At 46.6% G+C, this 21211-nt stretch overlaps 1 protein-coding gene across 4 annotated transcripts in view; it reads left to right on the top strand.

Annotated features, from left to right (window-relative positions):
• Kcnip1 (potassium voltage-gated channel interacting protein 1) overlaps window positions 1-21211 on the top strand; it is a 405992-nt gene that overhangs the window by 177117 nt on the left and 207664 nt on the right. For 2 of the 4 annotated variants that reach the window (XM_036197227.1, XM_036197225.1), the window contains exon 1: window positions 229-349. The exons of the other annotated variants lie outside the window; for them this stretch is intronic. In XM_036197227.1, coding sequence (XP_036053120.1) covers window positions 289-349 — 61 coding nt within the window. In that variant the 5' untranslated portion in view covers window positions 229-288. Of the gene's footprint in view, window positions 1-228; window positions 350-21211 lie in introns of those variants that run through there. 4 annotated transcript variants of the gene reach the window in all.

Here is a 21211-nt window from a genome sequence, read left to right as displayed (position 1 = left end):
GAAGCTCGGCTGGATGCCCGCACTGGGGGGCGCCTGCTAAGGCTCCAGCGAGCTGCTGGCCCTGGGAGTCAGTGCATGTGCCGGGCTGAAGACAGCAGCAGCCAGAAGCTCCTGGCACCCCGGCCCCACGCTCTCTGAATACCAAGCTGCAGGCGAGCTGCCCGGGGCTTTTTGCTTTCTTGCTTTTCCTCTCCTCCAATTCAGAGTGGGCAATCCACGTCGATTTCTTTTCAGGGGAGGGGAGAGGCAGGGCCTGGGGTCCCAAGTCTCTCACAAGTCTTCACTACCATGGGGGCCGTCATGGGCACCTTCTCATCCCTGCAGACCAAACAAAGGCGACCCTCTAAAGGTAAGCACTCTGTCCTCCGTTTGCTCCCCTGGATAGGTTTGGGAGTGCTGGGTGTTGTGTTGGGATGCAATGTCTGTCTCTTAGTTCCAAATCCCCTAACCATGAAGGTTCTGGACAGCCTCTTGTATCCAAGGAGCATAAACCTCGTGGGAGGGTTGGTGTGAACACCAGGGGCAGCAGTCAGGGTGGGCGCTGGGCCCCTTCAGGGGCAGCTGGACCCTTCTCTTCTGGAGAATATATGGGAACAAGACTAGGCAGATTCACAGGTGGAGAAAGCTGCGTTCTCTGGACTGGGTGGAAATGTTGGGAGGCTCTTCCCGCTCCCATTAGGGCTGACGTTGGTACAACCTCGAGCATCCAGCAAGGGTGCTTGCACTCATGCATGCCTCCTTGGGAATGGCCATGCTTTGCCAGGTGCTGACGGTGACTTGCCTGTCCACCCTTAAAACCTCTGCAAGCCAAAAGGAATCAGCTACATCCAGGTGGTGAAAGCCCCAGGCGCAGGCCCACAGGCACTGGTCCTGGGACACAGGGAGTCTGCAGGAAAGAACACAACATGGTTAAGGTGTGTGAGCTGCTAAGGTCTGAGGACTTCGGGGAATGGAGAGAGCTGTGAAGAGGCAGCTGGAGAGATGGGAAGGCAAAGCTCACATATCATGGGATCCCCCTGTCAAGAGCCTGCCCTACCGCTGCCTTTCTCCAGCTGAGGCATTCCGGTCACTGGTGGGACAGTTGTCAGATGTCTGTGTGGAGCTGGGTGACCTTGTTGGGCCAAGGCTCACAATGCAGGCTTCTTTTTCAACAGACAGAAAGTTGCTTATAGGGGTAAAAAAAAGACTGGAAAAATTAAGAAAAACGATAATGATGTGCTTGGTTTGCTTAATGCTCAAATGCCATTGCAGATAGCAGAAGGATTCTAAATAGTTTCACACTCAGCTGTTCAAGTTCTGATATTTAACATATTCTGACTACAGGTGGGGGCACAATACCCACCTTATGCTAGCTAGTGACCAGAGCTGTATTAGGGTGATAGTGAGCCCCAGCACACATTGAGTCTCCTCCTAGGACCCGTTGCATCTCATCTTGGTTGGGATCATCCATAGAGCTACCCAGGAAGAAAGGGTCTAGTCCTGAGAGACTGAATACCATGGAAAGACATCTGCAGGTCCCAGGCGATGAGCCCAGGCTGGCATGACAGACCAGAATCGAAGTGGCTTCTGCTTATTTGCTAAGTTCTTTGCCCTGCAGGGAAGGCACTGATGCCATTCAGAGAAAGGCAGGTCTGCAGACCTTGGCCCAGGGTCTTGGTGCACTGAGTGCTGCCTCTCCTGGATCCCAATGTGTGGCTTCACTGGGATGGTATTCAACAGCAAGTCTCCTCACCCATCATGAAGGGGATGATGGAAGAGAGCATGAGATCCCACAGGCCATGGAGGGGACTGTAGGGCACAGTTAACTTAGGTTTCTTTGAAAACATCTACAATGTCTGTATCTCTTCGAGAGGCAGGCAGACATCACAGAGAGATCTGTGGCTCTACAATCCAGTGTAGTGGAGGTGGGAATCTCAGCCCTGTCACTTCCGTCTTGGACCTTAGGCAAAACTCACTTCTATAAGCCTCATTTTTCATATACATCAAATGGATGAGAATGCTACTTTAGATGAGAACATGGAGAAAGTGGAGGGAGAGAGTACCTCGACTCATATACTGTGCTTTCCGAAGCCACTAGAAGAAACTTTAGTAAGAGCAAAAGGATGGGTGAATGATGGCCATGGAGATGCATACAGCTGTGGGGCTCAGATGTTACCCTCTACTATTCCAGTCTCAGTCCCAAATCCAGGCCACCTGGGGGTAGCTCCTGCAGGATCCCAGAGGCAACAGAACTTTCTTCTTTCTCCTAGGAACTTAAGACAGAGGAGAGTGTGTGCCGCAATGGAGTACCTGGCACAGTGTTTTATCTGAACATTCTCATTTGATCTTTATAAGAGTGTCTGTGGCTCCTGGAAGGTCCAGGCTCACTGGGTGGGTCCCCAAGTCAGCCCTTCTATTCAGAGCAGTAGACATCAGCTTGAGCTGTCCACAAGTGCAACTGTACACCTTTCCTCCAAGTATTTGCCCCTAGAATAGAGTCCAACCTCACTGTCCGTCTTGCCCATCAGAATGAAAATTAGTAAAAGAGGCTTCTAAGGAGGCTTAAGAATATGGACAGGGTTCCCTTGGGAGACTCATGATCAGGAATCCTTTCCTGCCCTGGCCACTTTCTCCTTTATGTGTTTTGATCTCTGTAAATGGGAGGCAGTCTCCTGAATATTTTTTCAGGTTCCATTTGGTGCTCAGATTCTAAAGGTTTCATTGTTGGTGCTGTCACTGGAGCCACAGCTCTGGTCTCTGAGATGTCAGACTCAGGTCTAATTAGATGCAGTCAGAAGAGGGTGGTGGGGATTTTCAACAGAAGAATCTGTCTCCCTGCTGGGTTCAAATCCAGGCTCTACCACTCACTAGCTGTATGACTAAGCCCTGTTTTCTTCCACTGTGAATCAGGGACAGTAGTGGTTACCAGCTTAAAATAGATGTTGTGTCGCATGGGTTTTGGGAATGATGGAAGGCAAGGGCTTCTTTGCACAGACCTCACTACATGGTCAGTGGTCAGTGGTCAGCAACTTTTAGGTCCTGTTCAGTGTATGGCTGTGCTGTTCAGGCCATCAGAATCCCCGGAATAAGGCTCTCCTGTAAGCAGCCTTTCAGGCCCTTTCAAACCCTGGACAGGTAAGTAGGACCAGAAACCAGGCATGCTGAGTCTCTGCTCCGGCCCACTAACCTCTGCACTGTGGCTGATCGTGGAAGCACCACAGCAAACTCTGCTCCAGCTACAAGTGCTTAAAAAACAACTTGAAAATACATGCACAACTTTAAAACAGGGCGGCAATCCAGTGTGATTAGTGCTAGGAAAAGAATGTACCTAGCCCAACCTCGTGCTCGGGAAGCACTCCCCAAAGGCAGCAGAAACCTAAAGTAATTTAAGAGCTTTGCCACTGAACAAAAGTGTAGCAATCACTTTCTGTCATCTGTTTGGGATCTTGGTGTGTCTTTAATTGAAAATAAGAAAAATCTTGCCTGGGGGTTTCAGGCCCCATCCCTAGTCCTAGGTAGTTTCTTTTGCCAACAGTTTCAAGAACGCTTCTCCCCGCTCCCCCCTCAAAGACTCCACTTTTAGGTTTGAATGTGTGTGAAAGGCTGACTATATGGAGGGGGCTAAGCAAAGAAGCCAGCTGAAGGCTCTGTGGGAATCAGGAGACTCCATGAAAACACTAGATCAGCCCCATCCAGCAGAGACTTCCCTGTTCGCAGTTAGCCCCATGGTACTCAGGTGACTGGGCTCCAGTTCCTCCATGATCAAGTGCAACATTCAGAACTTTGAGAGTCTGAGCTTTAGACGTCCCTGGTGCCCACTGAGTCACTGAAAAATATCCACAGCTATGATGATTTTTATCAAGTCACATGACAAGACAGAGTCAAATAAGAGACTGGACTTGTGGGTCCTACATTGGAGAGCCCTTTGGAGGATTGTAGAGGCATAGAATTCCCAATGAGCCTGGCCTTGAAGTTGATGGACACAGTGGTGTGTTACCTAGACAGCCCTGGGAAGTAGCAATGGGCAGAGTCATGAAGAGGCTGTGGACACAATCACACCAGCCTGGGCTCAGAGACCATTGCCAAATCACTTTGCTTTAGAAATACCCTTTTCTTCATCTCTGAAAGGGGAGTACCAAGCAATAGACATGTATGTGCCATGGACTGTTCTCATCTTAACATCTCTGTCCATGATTTAAGCTCTGGAAGACTCTTACCACCAGTCCCTATCTCACTTACTAATTCAAATTCTACCCAAATTCCAAGAACTCACTCACCTGTTTCTATATTCAAGAAGCCTTCTCCAAGCCTCAGAGAGAAGTGACTTCTCCCATCTGAATTCCTAACATTTTAAAGGTGTACACTCTCCTGACTCACAAGTCATGCTTGGAATCAGACAGTCTGTGGAGGCCTTAGACCTCCCCCCATCACCATAGTATAGGCTTCTGGGGGGGGGGGGGCAGAAATGTGTCTGAGTCATTGTTTACAATGCCTTGCCTAGCTTGGTTCTTTGCACACAGTAGGTACTCAGTAAATATTTTCCAGTGGAATCTATAAACAAGGAGATGGTTGGTCTCTCATAATTTCTAAGAATTGCAGACTCTACAGGAAAGGTTAGCTTACCACTGGAATTTCAGTTAGCAGCTCTCTGCCTGAATGAATTCTGTTATTTGGTCTGTTGGCTTTGCATTAGCTTTGTCTATGAAGTGTACTGAATCTGTTTACCATTCAGCAAGGAAGTGCTGAGAGCAATGTTCCCACTCTGCAACCCCTGATAGTCACAGAAGGATTGGGTAAAGGGACAGGCTGCTACCTAAATTCAGAGGTGCTTACAGTCTGGTTCCAGGGATACGCCGAGGACTAGGACCCCTTTGCCTACCTGAAAGGACTTTTCTGGGTAAATGCTTTATAAATATGGGAAGGAGTAAGTGAGTGTATCCCTTAGCAGATGAGTGAGTGATGGATGGTTGCAGGAATAAGAGAATCAATAAATGAGAAAAATGAATGAAGTAGCAAGTAAATAATCAAATGAATGGCAGAGGATGATTGAATGAGTGAGTATGTGATTAAATGACTGTATCCACAAATGAGTGAATGAATGAATGGGTGCATTAGTGAATGATGAAGTCCTGGGAAAACTGTAGCAGAAGACTATTTTTTTTTCACGAAGAACAGTAATGATTGTGCTGCACAATTCCTGTACCTAAGCATTTGTCTCAGTTCATGGCTGCTGCTAACAACACAAGACCACAGACTGAGTAATTGGAAGAAAAAGAGCTTATTTTGGTCCAGAGCTCTAGAGATCAGAGGCGAAAATAGCCCACTGGTAGAGTCCTGAAACACATGGGGTGTCCAGGGTGAGAGGTACCTTTGGGATTTCCTTTCTTCCTATAACGCCCCCAGCACTCGATGATGGGGCTCCACTCTGAAGACCTTATTGAATCCTAATCACTAACCCCCCAAAGGCTCTAAACACCAGAGTTCAATTTCCCACCTTCTTAATATTTCTTGATGGAAATTAAGTTCTCACATCAGCTTCAGAGGGGATGAACCATAGCAGCCCCCACAGGGAAGCGTGGAGGAATCGAAGGCTCAGGAAACTTTAGCACAGAGAGTTAGCAGCAAAATGTATAGGAAGCACCTTATAGAACATGATATAGAAGGGCCTGGGGGGCAGGGGCGGAGTCTTGGTTATCAATAGGTGTGTAGTGTCTGTGGAGAAAGTGGAGAGAGAGGAGCATGTCTCTGGGCTTCACACTTTTGTCGGAAGAAAGTTAAGGATTCTTCTCCAACATCACCTCTTGTTTTCCAAGGTCAGTGTTACCTGGTCTACATGTCCACCCATTCATTTGTCCACTTGGCCAATTCCCATAACTATGCTCTGACATTGCTCCCTGGTGTCAGTTCTGTCCAAGATTGACTCCAGCTTCTGCACCTCCTGCTTCCTCTTTGGTTTCAAACCTTATACAAATGGCTGAGGTGCCTATTCAACACATCAAAGCAAGCATACCTAGCCTCCAGGTTCTCTCTGCATCCCTCAGTCCCTGCCTGTTACAGGGCCCTCCTAGTTAGCATACACTGCTATGTCCCCTACCCTAACCTTCTCCATGGGCTGGGCTGCCCTCCCCGCCGCTGCCCTTCCCTATACAAATCAAACATTTTGGTTATCCACTCTTTTTGTGCCTTTAGGCCCCCTGGCTGCTGTATCTGGTCCCCCTTTCTCCTCCCCACGCCCACATGGCACAGCTCAGTCTGGTCATGTCCACTTTGGACTCTTCCAGATGTTCCTGCCTCTGGCTATGCTTTCCCACATATCTATAATAAACTTCCTCCTCCACCATACCTAGGGCCAGCCATGTCCTTTCCTTTCCTTTTCTTTTTATTCCTTTTCCCCCCAACCTGGTGCTGAAACCCAGGACCAGTCATGTTTCTTTTCCTTTTTATTTTATTTCTTTTTTTCATTCCCTTCCACCTCTATCCCCCAGTCAACTGGTGAACTTCTACATATTCTTCAAGGCCCCATCAAAAATCATCCCGCACTCCTGCAGACAGAGCACATTGCCCCCTTCTCTTATTCCCTATGGCTACTGATGCTGTAACACACATACACACACACACACACACACACACACACACACACACACACACACAATCATGTACACACTGAGGCTATTATAATGGGTGTACACAATTATCCCTCTGCCTGGCTCTTGGGGACTGATCCTTTTTTTTTTTTACGTAAAAGTTTTTTTTAGGTGTTTTTTCTTTATTAAGACATTTTCTATTCATTTTACATACCAACCACAGACCCCCTCCTCTCCCAATATCAGGGACTGATTCTTATTCCAGAATCTCCATCAGTCCTGACACCTGGCCTAGACTTGATGGATGTTGGCTGTGTAGAAGAAAGAATGGATGGGATGGTGTTTGTGTGGCGTGATGACTAAGGAACACAGGAGTGCAAAGGAAAAATCCAAGACCCAAGTCTGTGCCTGGGGAGAAGCCTGCAACATTCTGCATAATGGTCCTGCAGCCGATGCTCCCATTCATCAGGCAGGGAGGGAACATAATTAGAAAGGAAGAGGGAGAAAGAGAGACCAAGGGTCCTGGAGCTTTCAGAGAAACTAGTTTCAGCTCTTCAGCTCCCTCCAGGTGCTTTCTTAAGTAGGTCACCTTCCAGAAGTAGCCGTAGTCAGGTGGGATATTGCTCTTTTCCCATGTGCTAGCTAGCCGTGACAGCAATACTTCGGATTAATTCTTATTATTCCAAGTCCTATTAAAAGCCTGTTCAGAAGCAAGAGTGAGACCTCGTTAGAATCAGAGTGCCAGGAGAGGGGTGCGTGATGGTTAGGACCACAGGATCAAGGTCACAAAGCCTTTCCTATTGTGTCACCCTATTTGTAGGGATGCTCTACAACGTTCAGCTGTGACTTCTGATTTTATACCTCAGGGACATAGAGCCATCACAGCCATGGTCACTGACATTCTGAGTCATTTTGTAGCCATTCCCACCTATGGGACGTTGTCAAGTTCAGTTGGTATCAGAAATTCCCAACCACGAGGTCTGAAAACATAGCTCAGATTCCAGGGCCAATACTAACACCAGTAGAACCCCAAACTGGCCCAGCCTCTACCAGATCCCAGGCACCTTGTTCTTCTCAGTCCTGGGTTGCTTTACCTTAACCGTGCAGGACAAGACACCATGGTGGTTTTCATTTTGCAGGAGAGGAGACTGAGACTCAAGAAGGGAAGTGCTTCACTGGGGCCCTCGGGCCAGAAGGCAGCAGAATCTGGTTCTGGCCAATGGCAGAGTCCAAGGTCTGAAGCCCCAGGTCAGTCTCCTCCCTCCTGGTCTCATAGCAGGAGCCTGGGAGACTGGGGGGGGGCGGGCAGTCAGACGGGGTGGGAGCCTGAAAGTGGTGTTCAAGGAGAGACTGAATCAACTTTTCATTAGCCGTGCTGAGCAAGTGAGCTGCCTTCAGGCTCCAAGGAAAATCCCTTAGCACGTCTCACACCACCCCGGATCTGCTTCCATTTCATCTGACACTGTGAAAGCTGGAGTTGGAGATGATTGGGGGCAGAAGGCCAATTAGCAAATTCATTAATAAGATTAAACCTCTCTCCTCTAATCATTTGTGCGAACTAGAGTTTTCTTCCTTTGTTACAGCCATCACGGCCTGTCAGGGAAAGATCAAGCAACCATTTATGCATCTTTAAGTCTGTGAGGATCTCTGAACCCCAGTACCAGGCAGCAGATTCGGGGTTCCACGTGGTCTAGATGGGCAGGAGGGTTCAAGCAGTTTATGAATATTACCCATGCAGAGCAGGCAGATGCAAGAGACTGCTATACATTTGCAAATGTACAGCAAATGTGTATTTGCTTCTCTTCTAGTCTTTTCTCACTCAGGCACCCTGGGCTCAAGTCTGATCACATACATGTATGTGGCACAGTTACCACAAGCACATACTCATGGTTTCGTGGTTAGACAGACCTGAATTATCTGCAACATACTAGCTTCATGACCTTGGCCGGGTCACATTGTATACGTTAGCCTTCATCTCCACATAATCTAGAAAATTGGGGCACTGATAGTAATTCCCTTCAATATTGAGAATTAAGTGTAATAATATGTTCAAGGTGTAGTCAGCACAGAGAGAGAATGCAATCAAAGTAACTCACCACTCTTCTCGGTTTGTGCTGGTCAAAGCATGGCCTCACACCAGCAACTTCACCCCAGATGGGAGCTTTTCAGGAATGCAGAATCTCAGGCCCCAACTCAGCCCTAGAAAATTCTAAGCTGTGTGTTAAAAAGATTCCCAGATGGTTTGTATGCCCACTGAACTTTGAGAAGCAGTGGACCAGAACACACATTACAGAAATATATAGGTTACATGACCTAAGGTGATGCATCAAACTGGAAGGGACCTCTGGAATCTTCTGGCTCAAGCTTCTTATTATAGATGATAAAGATAAAAAAGGAAAATGCATTGACCATAGTCACATAGCTTGACTGTCTTCCCAGCTGACTACCGTGAGTCTGCTTGTCTTCATATGAATCATTTCATCCCAGCATCCTGAGATAAGCACTTCTGTAACTCAGGTTTTGTTTCTTTTTAATAAAACAGGAGTGCAGGACTAGGCATATCCATTGATTTTTAGAACTTTACTTATGTATATATGTGTGTACCTGTGTGAGTTTATGTGCTCCATGGGCATGGAGGATGCTGGGGAGGCCAGAAGAAGGGTGTTTGAACCCCTGGAACTGGAGTTACAGCAGGTGGTAAGCCACCATGTGGGTGCTGGGAACTGAAGCTGCTAGTCAGCCAACCAAGAGGGTGAATCCTGATTCTACCTGCCAACCATTAGCTTTATCCCCATGTTGTCTGCTACCTGCAGATGTGATGGGGAGAGATTCTGGGCCTCTATTCACCTTGTTTCTAAGACAGAGGTCAAAACAGAGCCTTCCCTGCTCAGGAGACAGCATTGAGAATACCCAGAACCTCCAACCAGGCTGGCAGCCTGGGTGTATGTGCAAAATCTTTGAGTTGGGATGTGAAGCCAGAAAACTTAATAGAAGTTAGTGGAGTCTGAGCGGATAAGGAAATGCTCTGAAGCATGAAAGTCAAATTCCGTTTGCAGGGCCTTGAACAGCCTCTCTGTGGGGGTAGGGACCGCAATCTCTTTCCACATTTGTGCTAGCTATTACAGTCATAGTGTTCTTCTTCGTAGAGGAGGGAACAAGGAGCTTGGGAGTGTGGGAGTTCCTGCTTGACTGATGATTAAACAGCAAGTCATCTTGCACCAGGACTGATTCCAAGGCAACACCTTCTGACCTCTGATCCCTAGGGAGAGGCTAACCCTTGCTACCAGCTTTTGGCTCCCAAGAACACTTCTTTTGGCGGATCATGCTGACTTGAACCTGCTGAGAGGAAGTTTCTTAGAGAGACCACACAGTTTTAGCCTCCCTGTGTACTCGCCTTTGAGTACGTGGGGCTCCATTTCCCTTACATTTCTTGAGGTTGGCCTCGAAGGACTCTCCCAGCAGGTCATGTTGCATGCTCAGCAGGCGTCTCCTAGAGTGGCTTCCAGAGGATCATTGTCTTCCTTCTTTCCTTGTACACGATGAGAACTAGACTGGATTAGAACTTTAAGCCCTATAGACCCTGAAATGATCTCACCTCTTCCCTCCCCACTAACAGCTGTTTAGACAATTCAAGACCAAAACAGTTTTGTTTTGTTTTTTAAAGTCGATGAGTATTTGAATTTCTTCCCATGATGACTACCTTGGTAACAAATTTTGAATACAGTATGTTGTCAAAACATATTTATTCAGTGTCTGGTGCCTCTGCTTTGCTGATGCTGTAGGAACATGTTGAATGTGACTTTCAACATCTCAATGTTAGAATTGGAACAGACAATTGGAACAACAAGAAGGAAGGTACTTTGGACACGTGTTGTGTGCCAGAGGCTGTGCCAAGTGTTGACAAAATAACACCAAAAAGGAAAATGATGGCCAAATAGTCCTTAGAGTGGAAACCAGAGGAGCCAGAATGCTTACATGGCTGATTGAGCCTGGGACTATACTAAGTACTTTGGATGCTGCAAACCTCATTAACCCTTAGGGCGTGGTGCTCACCTCCCCGTGCTGCTGCGACCCTTTAATACAGTTCCTCATGTTGTGGTGACCCCCAACCTTAGAATCATATTTGTTACTATACCAGAACTGTAATTCTGCTAGTTATGAATCATAAATATCTGTGTTTTCTGGCCATCTTAGGTGACCCCTGTGAAAGGGTTGTTTGACCCCAGAGTGGTCACTACCCACAGGTTGAGAACCACTGACTTGTAACAACCAGAGGAGAGACGTACTTGTACAGATGCAATCTCATATAACAGGAAGTAAGTTGGGACAAAGAAGCTGGGGTTCTGCAAGAAGTGACTTGCCCAAGTTCTCCAGGTGCTGGCAGAAGAACTGGGAATCACCACCAGATCTGAGGGAGTCAGAGCCTTTATCCTTGAGGATCTTCACTCCGGCAGTCACAAAGAGGGGAGAAAATCTGTGGCTTATGCACCTAACCCCCAGCAGTTTAGTTCTCTTTAAGCCTTGCCTGCCCCAAGGATGTAAACACTATTTCCAGACAAGGAATGAGGAGAATAAAGGGCACGGGTAGATAAGTTATCCCTCCATATCTGTGAGCTCTATTTCCTCAGAGTCAACCAACCTCATATAGGAAATAGTAAGAAATAAAGTTTAAAAGGTACAACTTGAACTGATAACGTACTGAGCACTATGCCAAAGTACCAAGTACATATACAAAGTGACGTGTTGACACTTTCTGAGGTATTAGTAGTCACCTAGAAATGATTTAAGGTATATAGGAGGATGTGTGGAGGCTACATGAAAATACTACATATTTTATATAAGAGACACATGAGCATTCTCAGGCTGTTTTTCACTAAGTCATGGAACAATTTCCCCAAGATATGAAGACTCAGGGCATTCAATTCATTCATTTCTCCTGAGTGGCTGAGTTAGGATTTGGACTCAGTGTTTGGACTCAAGTACCTGTGTCACAGGACTAGGCTGCATATGACATCCCACTCTGCGGCACTACAGAATGGGAATTCACAGCAGGGAGAGAGCAGTTTTGTCTGAGAGGTGGAGCCTGGAGAAGCAGAGAAGATGCCCGAAGGAGGTGACCAGAAAGTTGAAGAGAAGAGCTAGTGTTCAGCCCATGAGGTAGGTAGGTTAGGGAAGCTCCAAGCAGAAGGAACAGTGTGGGCAAAGCTGTTGAAGGAGACCACAAGAAAAAGGAAGGAACTGAAATCGAACTGGGTATCTAGTGCTTTGGGGACTTGGAGGATGTTGATGAATAACTGTCAGAAATAGGTGGGAAGAGAATGGAAGCAAAGACCAGAGTCAAGTTTCTCGTAATCAAGAAGGTGGATCCTGGAAGGTAGCAGATAGCAAGGGAGAAGAAAGGATTGTGGGAGGAGAGGGTGGGACTGTCTTTCCATCTACCCAAGGCATTTCCCATGATTGTTCTCAATCACATTTTCTCTGTCCTCCTCCTCTTCTTCCCCTACCTCTCCTCCAAGGCCATTTACTCATTGGTTATCCACTTGACTTAGCCAATAGCTGCCTTGACCTATTGTATGACCTTTCTGTGAACATGCTCGCCTCTCTAACACCAACATCCTTTCTTCAAAGACCTAGCTGGGCTTTCCTTTCTGCCATTCTGAGCATCTCTAAGCCTAGCACGGTTCTAGGAACAGAGTTGGAACTTAGTGACTTGAAGTCATATCTTATAGTGATGCACAAGGACTACATTCCTAATTGCAATCATATGGCAAAGACATTTGGCATCACTTTGAGCCCACACAGCATGTACATAGATACAGACAACACAGAGCATTATATAGAACAGTGGTTCTCAACCTTTCTTTCTTCCTTCCTTCCTTTCTTTCTTCCTTCCTTTCTTTCTTCCTTCCTTCCTTCCTTCCCTTCCCTTCCCTTCCCTTCCCCTTCCTTCCTTCCTTCCTTCCTTCCTTCCTTCTTTCTTTCTTTCTTTCTTTCTTTCTTCCTTTCTTTCTTTCATGTTGTTTTTTGAGACAGGGTTTCTCTGTGTAGCTTTGGCGCCTGTCCTGGATCTCATTCTGTAGACCAGGCTGGCCTCAAAGTCACAGAGATTCAACTGCCTCTGCCTCCCAAGTGCTGGGATTAAAGGCATGCGCCACCATCGCCCAGCTCAGTTCTCAATCTTTCTAATGCTTCAACCCTTTAATGTAATTCCTTATGTTGTGGTGATGCCCGATCATAAACTTACTTTCATTGTTACTTCATAACTGTAATTTTGCTACTGTTATAATATCTGTGTTTTCTGATGGTCTTAGGTGACACCTGTGAAGGGGTCATTTGACCCCCAAAGGTTCATGACCCACAGGTTGAAAACTGCTGTTCTAGAGCAAAACAGCATATTGGAGGCCATTCTCTATAGCTGAGAGTTGGTATAGCATGTTGGGTGAGGCAAAACTGAAGACTCATCCTTGTAAGGTGCAACTTAATTGAGCAGTTGGATCTTCCTTGTACATCAGTCTCTTTGTCTGTTAATTACAGTAATCATGGGACTAACTCACCAGCTAGTTACCAGAACTGACAAAATGTAAGTGCTGTAAGACAAGCAGTGATTGTTGATATTAGATTAACAGTCAGAGTGGTAGGAATGATTTTCAAGATGATCATGATACTTATGGCTAGTGGTTGTCAATGATGGTTATAGTTGTGATGTTGGTAAAAACGGTGGTAATTGAGGTAGTAATAATGGTGGTGATAGAGGCAGTGTTATCAGAGATAGTGATGGGTATTATAGGGATAATGTTATTGACAATGGTGTAAGTATTGGTGACAATAAGATAGCAATAGTATTAATGGAAGGAGTGATGAGAAGTATACTATTGGTGTTGCTTCAGAATAACAGTGTTAACAGTAATGGTGATAACTGTAGCAGGGTCCATGCTGTTGACAATAGAGGTGGTGGTAGTGATGGTGATGATTGTGGCTACACAAGTAATGCAGACAGTAAGCAAGAATGAGTAACAGTGTCGTTGGTGGAGTGACATTGGTGGTGATAGTGGCACTGACGGACTGGGGACTGTCTTTACCTTTGCATTAAACCATCTAAGGCTTCACAGGATTTCCAGCTCCTACAACTTCCTCCCCTTCTCCCAGGTGTATTTTTCCAGAAAGAGGACAGAGTAAGACAAACGCCCCATGCCTTGAGATTGCTCCCTTACATGGTTGTTACTTTCAAGATAGTTGTGCTGCTTCTGTCTTCCTGACGCTTGCATTCCGATGCACCGCACGGGGTTGTGCCCAGTACGCAGGCCTGACTGCAGTGTCTGTGCAGTGACAGAAGATACTTGCAGAAGGACACAGGCCTGCTCTCGGAGATCCTCATCAAAGTGAAGTGTCTCATCTCTGAGGACTACACAGTGGTCATCTGGTGTCAGTTCTCCATCACCTCAGAATACACTTGCATTAACACCATGCTCATATGGGCCCTACGACCACTCTTTTCTGACAAATTTGGAAAGCTGTGATGTGGAAGCCCTAGGTGTCAGCCTGGCTTGGACCCCACCACCACCACTACACACACACACACACACACACACACACACACACACACACACACACTGCCCCTAGAGCTATGACTGCTTTGCTCTAATTCTTTGATAATTTATTACAAGGACCTGTGGAGAGATAGCTTCTCATACCAGCCACTTATGTGGTATCATTGGCTTCCTCCTTGTACCCTTGCTCTGCACCAGGAACAAGAGGTATTTACACTAGATAGAAATGTTGTACTTGGCATTCGGTCCACACCCTTCCTGGAAGACTCTGCAGAAGTGGCTGCCAGTGACTCCACAGCCCACCCTCTAGGTAAGTTAGAGGCACCTAAACCCTCCATTAATTGTGTATAGAAAAGAAAACAGGCCATTCAGATCATAATACAGCTATGCCTTGATAACCTGTCTTAAACTGAAGATGTTATAAACATCAAAAATGTATTGCATCCATCCAGCCTGCCAAACATCTGAGCTCAGCCACACAGCTCACTGCAGAGAGCTAGTGGTTTCCTCCCATGATCTGGGGCTGGCTGGAAACATCTTGAGAGAGTATTATTCTGCGTCTCACTGGCTCAGGAAAGATCCAAACTCAAAATGTGGTTTCTACTGAATGTGTATCACTTCCATTCCATAGCCAAGCTGACAAATCGCTGAGTCAAGCTGTTATAATCTAGGGTCTGTCTGTAATCACATGCTCGTAGTATAACATTTGCATGGCTTTTTGACACATAGTAAGGGCACAATAAAGTGTAGCCATTACAGATACTGAAAATTGTTATTATTTCTATCCCTGCTGGAGAGATTGAGGCACCAACTCATGAATCACACTAGACCTTTGTATCTCTGGTGTGATAGGCCATGGCTGTTGTTTGTCTTAGATATCCGACCCCATAATTCTGAGCCTAAGGTACCCTTCGAATAGATTACATGTTATTTAGAAAAAAATAAGAATAAGCCTAGACCTTTGGACAAGGGCTGTTCTGCCAAACAAGAATAGAATTTGGATACTAACTGGTCTTAGATTTAAACCCTACTGATTCTTTCCTTGCCTGTGTGACCTTAGCTTACTACTTTGGCTGGGCTTTGGATTCTTCATGAGTCCCATGAGGTTGGTAATACCGACCACATAGGCTCCTTGGGAAGAGTATGGAAAATGAAGTGTAAATGGAGTGAGGGTGAGAATTTGTCTCTCAGGCAGCTCAGAACAGGAGGAAATGGAAAGACCAAAGTGGTTTTGGGATTAGAGCTGCCTGCAGCCTTTATATGTCTCAGGAATTGATTTATCGTCCCTCTAAAATCCTGGAGAAAAAATCAAGAAGGAGGGGAAGAAAAGGGTGAAGGGGAAAGAAGAGTCTGGAAGAAATTATAAACGTGGGGAGGGCAGTAGCCGCTGCCCACCCCAAGGAAGTGGTCCACATGGGGAGAGTTAATTGCTTGTTGTTTTTTACATGTTGTAAACGTACATGTTAAAAGATGTAGAAGACAGGAGCCATGTAGAATGAACTCTAGCAAAGACATGGTGCAAAAAGAAAGAAGAGACATCGACAGGTTACAAAGCACTAACACCCATTCTGCAAAGAGTGGAAACTGAGGCAGGACAAACCCTCACACTTTTAATACCACACAGGGGCTCCATGTGTCAAGCAGTAATTGTTCTTTGGTAGGCGTTTGGTGTGTGCACATGTGTGAAGATGGAACACACGCTATTGCATATGTAACAATAGACTGTGCTGGGCACTTCCCCTGCATTATCTCATCTAATTGTCATACTACCCTGTGAGGCCGTGTGTGCACATGTGTGGAGATGGAACACACGCTATTGCATATGTAACAATAGACTGTGCTGGGCATTTCCCCTACATTATCTCATCTAATTGTCATACTACCCTGTGAGGCAGAGCGTTGTCATCTGTACATTAGAGGTAAGAAAATGGAATCTCAGAACAGAGATATGAGGGGCAGCCTGAGGTCACCTAGCTGGGAAGGGAAGGAGCAGTGTTTGGCCCCTTAGGTCTGAGATTCTGTACCAATCATCAAATATTTGACATTTGGGGAATTCAAAACTTAGGAATGGTGTTTTCTACAGCCAGCCTGCAGGACGATGAGGCCAAATGCCAGCTCTGACTGCCTGATCTCCAGACTTGACAGAGTCAGACTCCTCCACAACCACAGGTCTAACAACTGTAACAAATATGACAGTTGCTGCCTTGTGTTGTCACCCTCATCCATTACTCATGGCAGATATTGATCTCCCATCACAGAACCTTCTTCTTCAGTGTGACCTCAAGGATCCTTCTTGACAGCACTCCAAGCAGATGCTACCAGCAGGGAGATGGGGCAACACTATCTGTGTTCCAGTCCTGACCAAGTGCACACCCCAGTTCTTTCAGCTCTGCACAGGCTAGCCTGTTGCTCTCTGTAGCCCCCACTCCCATGTGCGTGTGTGCATGGGTGTATGCGTGTTTGTGGGTGCCATCCTTTGATGCTGTAAGATCATTCTAGTCCTCTGTGATTTGGTTTATTGGTACAAATCTCCAGCCTTTCAGAATCCCCACCAACCATATCCTATCTGTGGCTCAGATTCTGCAAGTAACATCGGTTCACATCTGGGAGTGAATCAGAGCTGGGAAAATTGAATTCCGCACACAGCACACACCCTCAGCCACCTTTGGGAGTGATATGAGAGGTAGTATGTGAATGTGAATTTGAACTCTTTCAAAATATTTAATACTCAGATTGGCTGACAACTGTACTCTCATGAGAGAGCCTTAGAATAATTTATACTTTAGATTAAGCATCCCTGGCTCCATAATGAATAAACCCCAACATTTCAGTGACTTAATTAACAGAATTTCACTGACCATTCCCTAGGCCGAGTCAGGGTGAGTCTTCCCAGAGGCAAGTGGCTTTCTTCCACAAGGTACTCCGCCTCCTTCTCCCTTGTAACTTGGTCAGCCCAGGGCCTCTTCTACATCTAGGAAACGTGGGGAAATGGCACTCTGTTTTATAACCACTTTTGTAACCTGGCAGTAGCAAACATTACTTAGGCTCACATTTTGCTAAAGGATCACACTTCCCAGTTCCATCTAGTTGCAATGAGGGAGAAGTCTGATCCATGCCCAGCCCTGGAAGAACCCATCTTGGAGAAACATTCAATAGGAGAGGAGAACCAGACCACGCATCCAAGTCTGCCATAAACATTAGTTGCAAGATGAGCCCTAAATCAGCTGGCTGCTGTTGAGGCTCTCCCAAATGTGAATTCAGATACCACTTGGTCAGCATGGCTATCTCAGGAAGCAGAAGTCAACAGGAATAGATTCACATCAAACCTCTTGGGGGAAAAGGCCTATGTGATCTTACTGTTGAATGCCTCCCTCCCCAGAGGCAGCAGATGGCTAGATCCCAATGCCATTAAGCATCCCAGTGGTTCACCCAGCAGCGCCATGAGTCTAAGATTGCACATTGCCTTAGAGAGAGGTGATGCTGATCCTGGCAGCTTTGGCATCCTAGTTCTGTACGATGTGTTTTCTAGCATGGTCTCATGATCTGAGTTAACAGGAGTATTCTCCTAACAGATGGGACCCTGTTGGATGTGCCAGCAAAATCAAGCTTCCGAATCTCCCGGCTGTCTGCCAGAGGCTGGGGAATTCGCCAAGGTAAATGCCACCTTTGGAGGTCTCTGAGAAGCAGCCAGGGGCCTCTCCTGTGTAACACTCCTGCCCCTCAGGAGGCTTTTCTGGCCTGTTACAAGCACTCAGGAGCCACATCCGTGGCTCAACTCTGCTTCCAGCTGCAAGTGGGCCTTTCTGCTGGCCCTGGGAGGAAGGAAGCAGGAAGGGGGGAAACAAGAGGAACAAGCCCGCCTTGGAGTTTCCCTCCAAAGCATATCTCGTGAGAGCCTCTCCGTACAAGACTTGGAACAAAGGAATGCTGGCGCTTTGATTATCGTATCTGCGGCAGTTGTTGAAATGCCTCTGACACTCGCCAGCGCCTTAGTAAGAATTATAATTACATTGGAAGACCCCAGGCAACCGAGTAAACTGATTAGCTGCTTGTGCAGAGTTGATGGATTTTTTTTTCCTCCCTCTGGGTCATAAGTAGGGCTGTGGGAGATGGTGGGAACCCTGGAGGTGGGAGTCCTCCAGGATGGGCCTGTGTACGTCCTGGAAGCTAAACTGACTGGTGCTGACAGGTCCCCACCTGCCCCCACCCAGCACAGGCTGCCTGGGCTCCCTCCCACCCAGGTTGTTGGTTGATCCTATGCAGATCAAGAGCTAGGCGGAATAGACTGCTGGTGGCTGGGAAGCCCTCCCCCAGGAAAGCCGAAGCTTTCTGCCAGGCATAATTATTGTATGGATAATTACACAATTCAGAGCCTGCCGGAAAACCCTGGGCTGGAGCCAGAGCAGAGAGGCAGGGTTCTAGGACGATGGCCGCTTGCTGCTTCTCAGAGTTGAGTTTGGAAGAAGAGGATGATCCCCCCCACATACCCCCAGGAATCCTACCAGCCAGCACTATGGTTTACAGAGTCGGAGAGACGGAGAGTTGATGAGCTCCCTCTTCCTCTACACACTCTTTTACCAAAGGGGGGTCCCCGGAACTGTAACTCTAACCCCCAATTCCATTTCTGTGCTCTCTTCCCGCACCCTCTCCCTGAGGTGCCTCACCCTCCCACCAGCCCCTACCTGGAAGGTACCAAATGGTTGAGCTTCAGCCATGCATCACTGAGTGAATACTAGACATCTGCTGCTGATGGTCTCAAGCTCATCAGGCCCATGCCTGCCCTCTCTCCATCTTCTCAGCCAGCAGCACCCATCCTCCCAGAATACCATAAGCTAGGACCCAAGAATCTCTCTTACCTTCTCTTGCTCTGCTGCTACCTGAAGCCAGGCCATTATAGCTCTATATCACGTCTCTCTCAATAGATAGATATATGATGGATAGATAGATAGATAGATAGATAGATAGATAGATAGATAGATATTAGATAGATATTAGATAGATAGATAGATAGATAGGTATTAGATAGATAGATAGATAGATAGATAGATAGATAGATAGATATTAGATGGATAGATAGATAGATATTAGATAGATAGATAGATAGATAGATAGATATTAGATAGATAGATAGATAGATAGATAGATATTAGATGGATAGATAGATAGATATTAGATGGATAGATAGATAGATAGACAGATAATAGATAGATAGATAGATAGATAGATAGATAGATAGATAGATAGACAGACAGCGATACAATCATATTTTGTGTCTATATCTATAGATCACATTCTGCCTTTTCATTCTGCTCCACCTACAGAGTCACATTCAGGCTTCTTAGGCATCCATGGATTTCTTGAAGTAGCCTCCTCATTTTGTCCATACCTTCTTAGAGATCAGCTTCCCAGTGACTCCAGATCTATCTGGCTGAATTCAAATCTGCTTGTCTCTTCCTGTGCTTGGCATCCTTTACCACCTGTCACTTTCAGCACCTGCTTTACCTCTTTAGGCTATGTTCAAGGCCCGTCCTAATCTGCCTATATACCAGCCCAGCTGCTACACTCATTTCAGCTCATGCTATTGGATGCTGCTTACCCCAGATTCTCATGAATGTTTTTGCTGTGCCTGGAAATTCAAAGATGGAGTAGAAGACTCTAAGAGTTAACATTCTAGGCTCTGGAGCCAGAGCGAAAGTGATTGGATCTTGCTTCCTACTGTTGTTAGTCTTGTTGGCCTTGACCACCCTGTACTTCTTTCTTATGATCTGTCACATAGACATTGCAACAAGGAAAGAACTTGTCACTTATGGCTACTGAGAAGGTTCAATAACGTAACTCACGTTAAGCACTCAGAACATGAGTGCATGGTAACTAACTATGTCATCAAGTGTTTGCCACACATCCTGAGTAGATAGATACTCAAGAAATGTCAAGCCCAGAGGAAAACAGAAATTAAATTCCAGGCAGTTTGTTTTCCAGGGGGAGACACTGAGGTGTGAGATGGGAAGGAACTTCTTTTCATGGCCATCCCAGGAGGTGACTCTTCATCCTAGTCCAGTGCAGGCCACCCGAGGCCTGGTTGACCTGATATACTGAAGATTGCTGTCTCTAGGTGGCCCTGTTCTCTGGATTTGCCAAGGGGGACAGGGATTCCTCTCCTCCAGAACCCACAGCTCAGAGAATTAGATAATGGAAAGAAGGAAAAGTCTACACCCCAGCTGGCTCCATCTTATACCAATAAAGGGCCTTCTGTTGGCAAAAGGGGTTGGGCGAGCTTCTGTCTGTTATCTTTGCTGGACATTGAGGACCTGCACTGGCTCTGAGGTGCTCAGTGTGCTGGGTCTGCACTGTGTGTACAAGACTGGGTTAAGAACCCAAGGCTAAGAGCCAGGCTGCTGGGTGTTGTTAGTGGCTCCTGGTCTCTGAGGGCCTCAGACAGAAGGTGTAAGAGCCTACATCGGCAGGTTCCCTGATGCTAAGCCCAATTCCATCACTGAACAGTTAGGTGACCCTGAGCAAGTGTTTTAACCTTAACCTTTCTAAGCCTGTTTCCTCTTCTGTAAAATGGAGAGATTTATAAGACCCTGCCCTAATGGTTGGCATGAGGAAGTAGCCTGCAAAAAGCATCTGCAGTTAGGAAGGTTCCTTGAACTTCTGGGATGTGCTGTATGTTGGGGCCCAGTGTCCAAGCATGATGCATGTGTGTTCCCTACCTCAAGTGCAGGGACAGGAAGAAAGACTTCCCTGCAAATTCTGTGTGCATCTTTGCTGATTGGCAGTTTTTCCTCGAGTTAATTTGGGAGCCTGTGACCTTTCCTGTCGTGTGCGTCTCTGACTCAGACTGCAATATTGCAGTGCCAGCCAAACATGTGACAAGCCCCTTTTCCTCAGGCAACTGAGGAGAAGCAGGAATGTTCTGGAAGCTTCTTCTGAGGTGGGAGAGGGGCAGAGACAGCCATCTGACTCCTGGGGTCTGTTATGAGAGTAATTCCAAAATGTACCACAGCCAGGAGAGAGAGTGATAGTTCAGATCTTATGGGCCAGGCCTTCCTCCTGGGTCTGTGGCTTAAAAAACCACACCCCTGTACCCTGCTTCTGTGT

This window comes from Onychomys torridus, chromosome 8 (assembly GCF_903995425.1).
Source record: "Onychomys torridus chromosome 8, mOncTor1.1, whole genome shotgun sequence".
Taxonomy (NCBI): Eukaryota; Metazoa; Chordata; class Mammalia; order Rodentia; family Cricetidae; genus Onychomys; species Onychomys torridus.
This window is presented reverse-complemented; position numbering and strand designations above follow the sequence as displayed.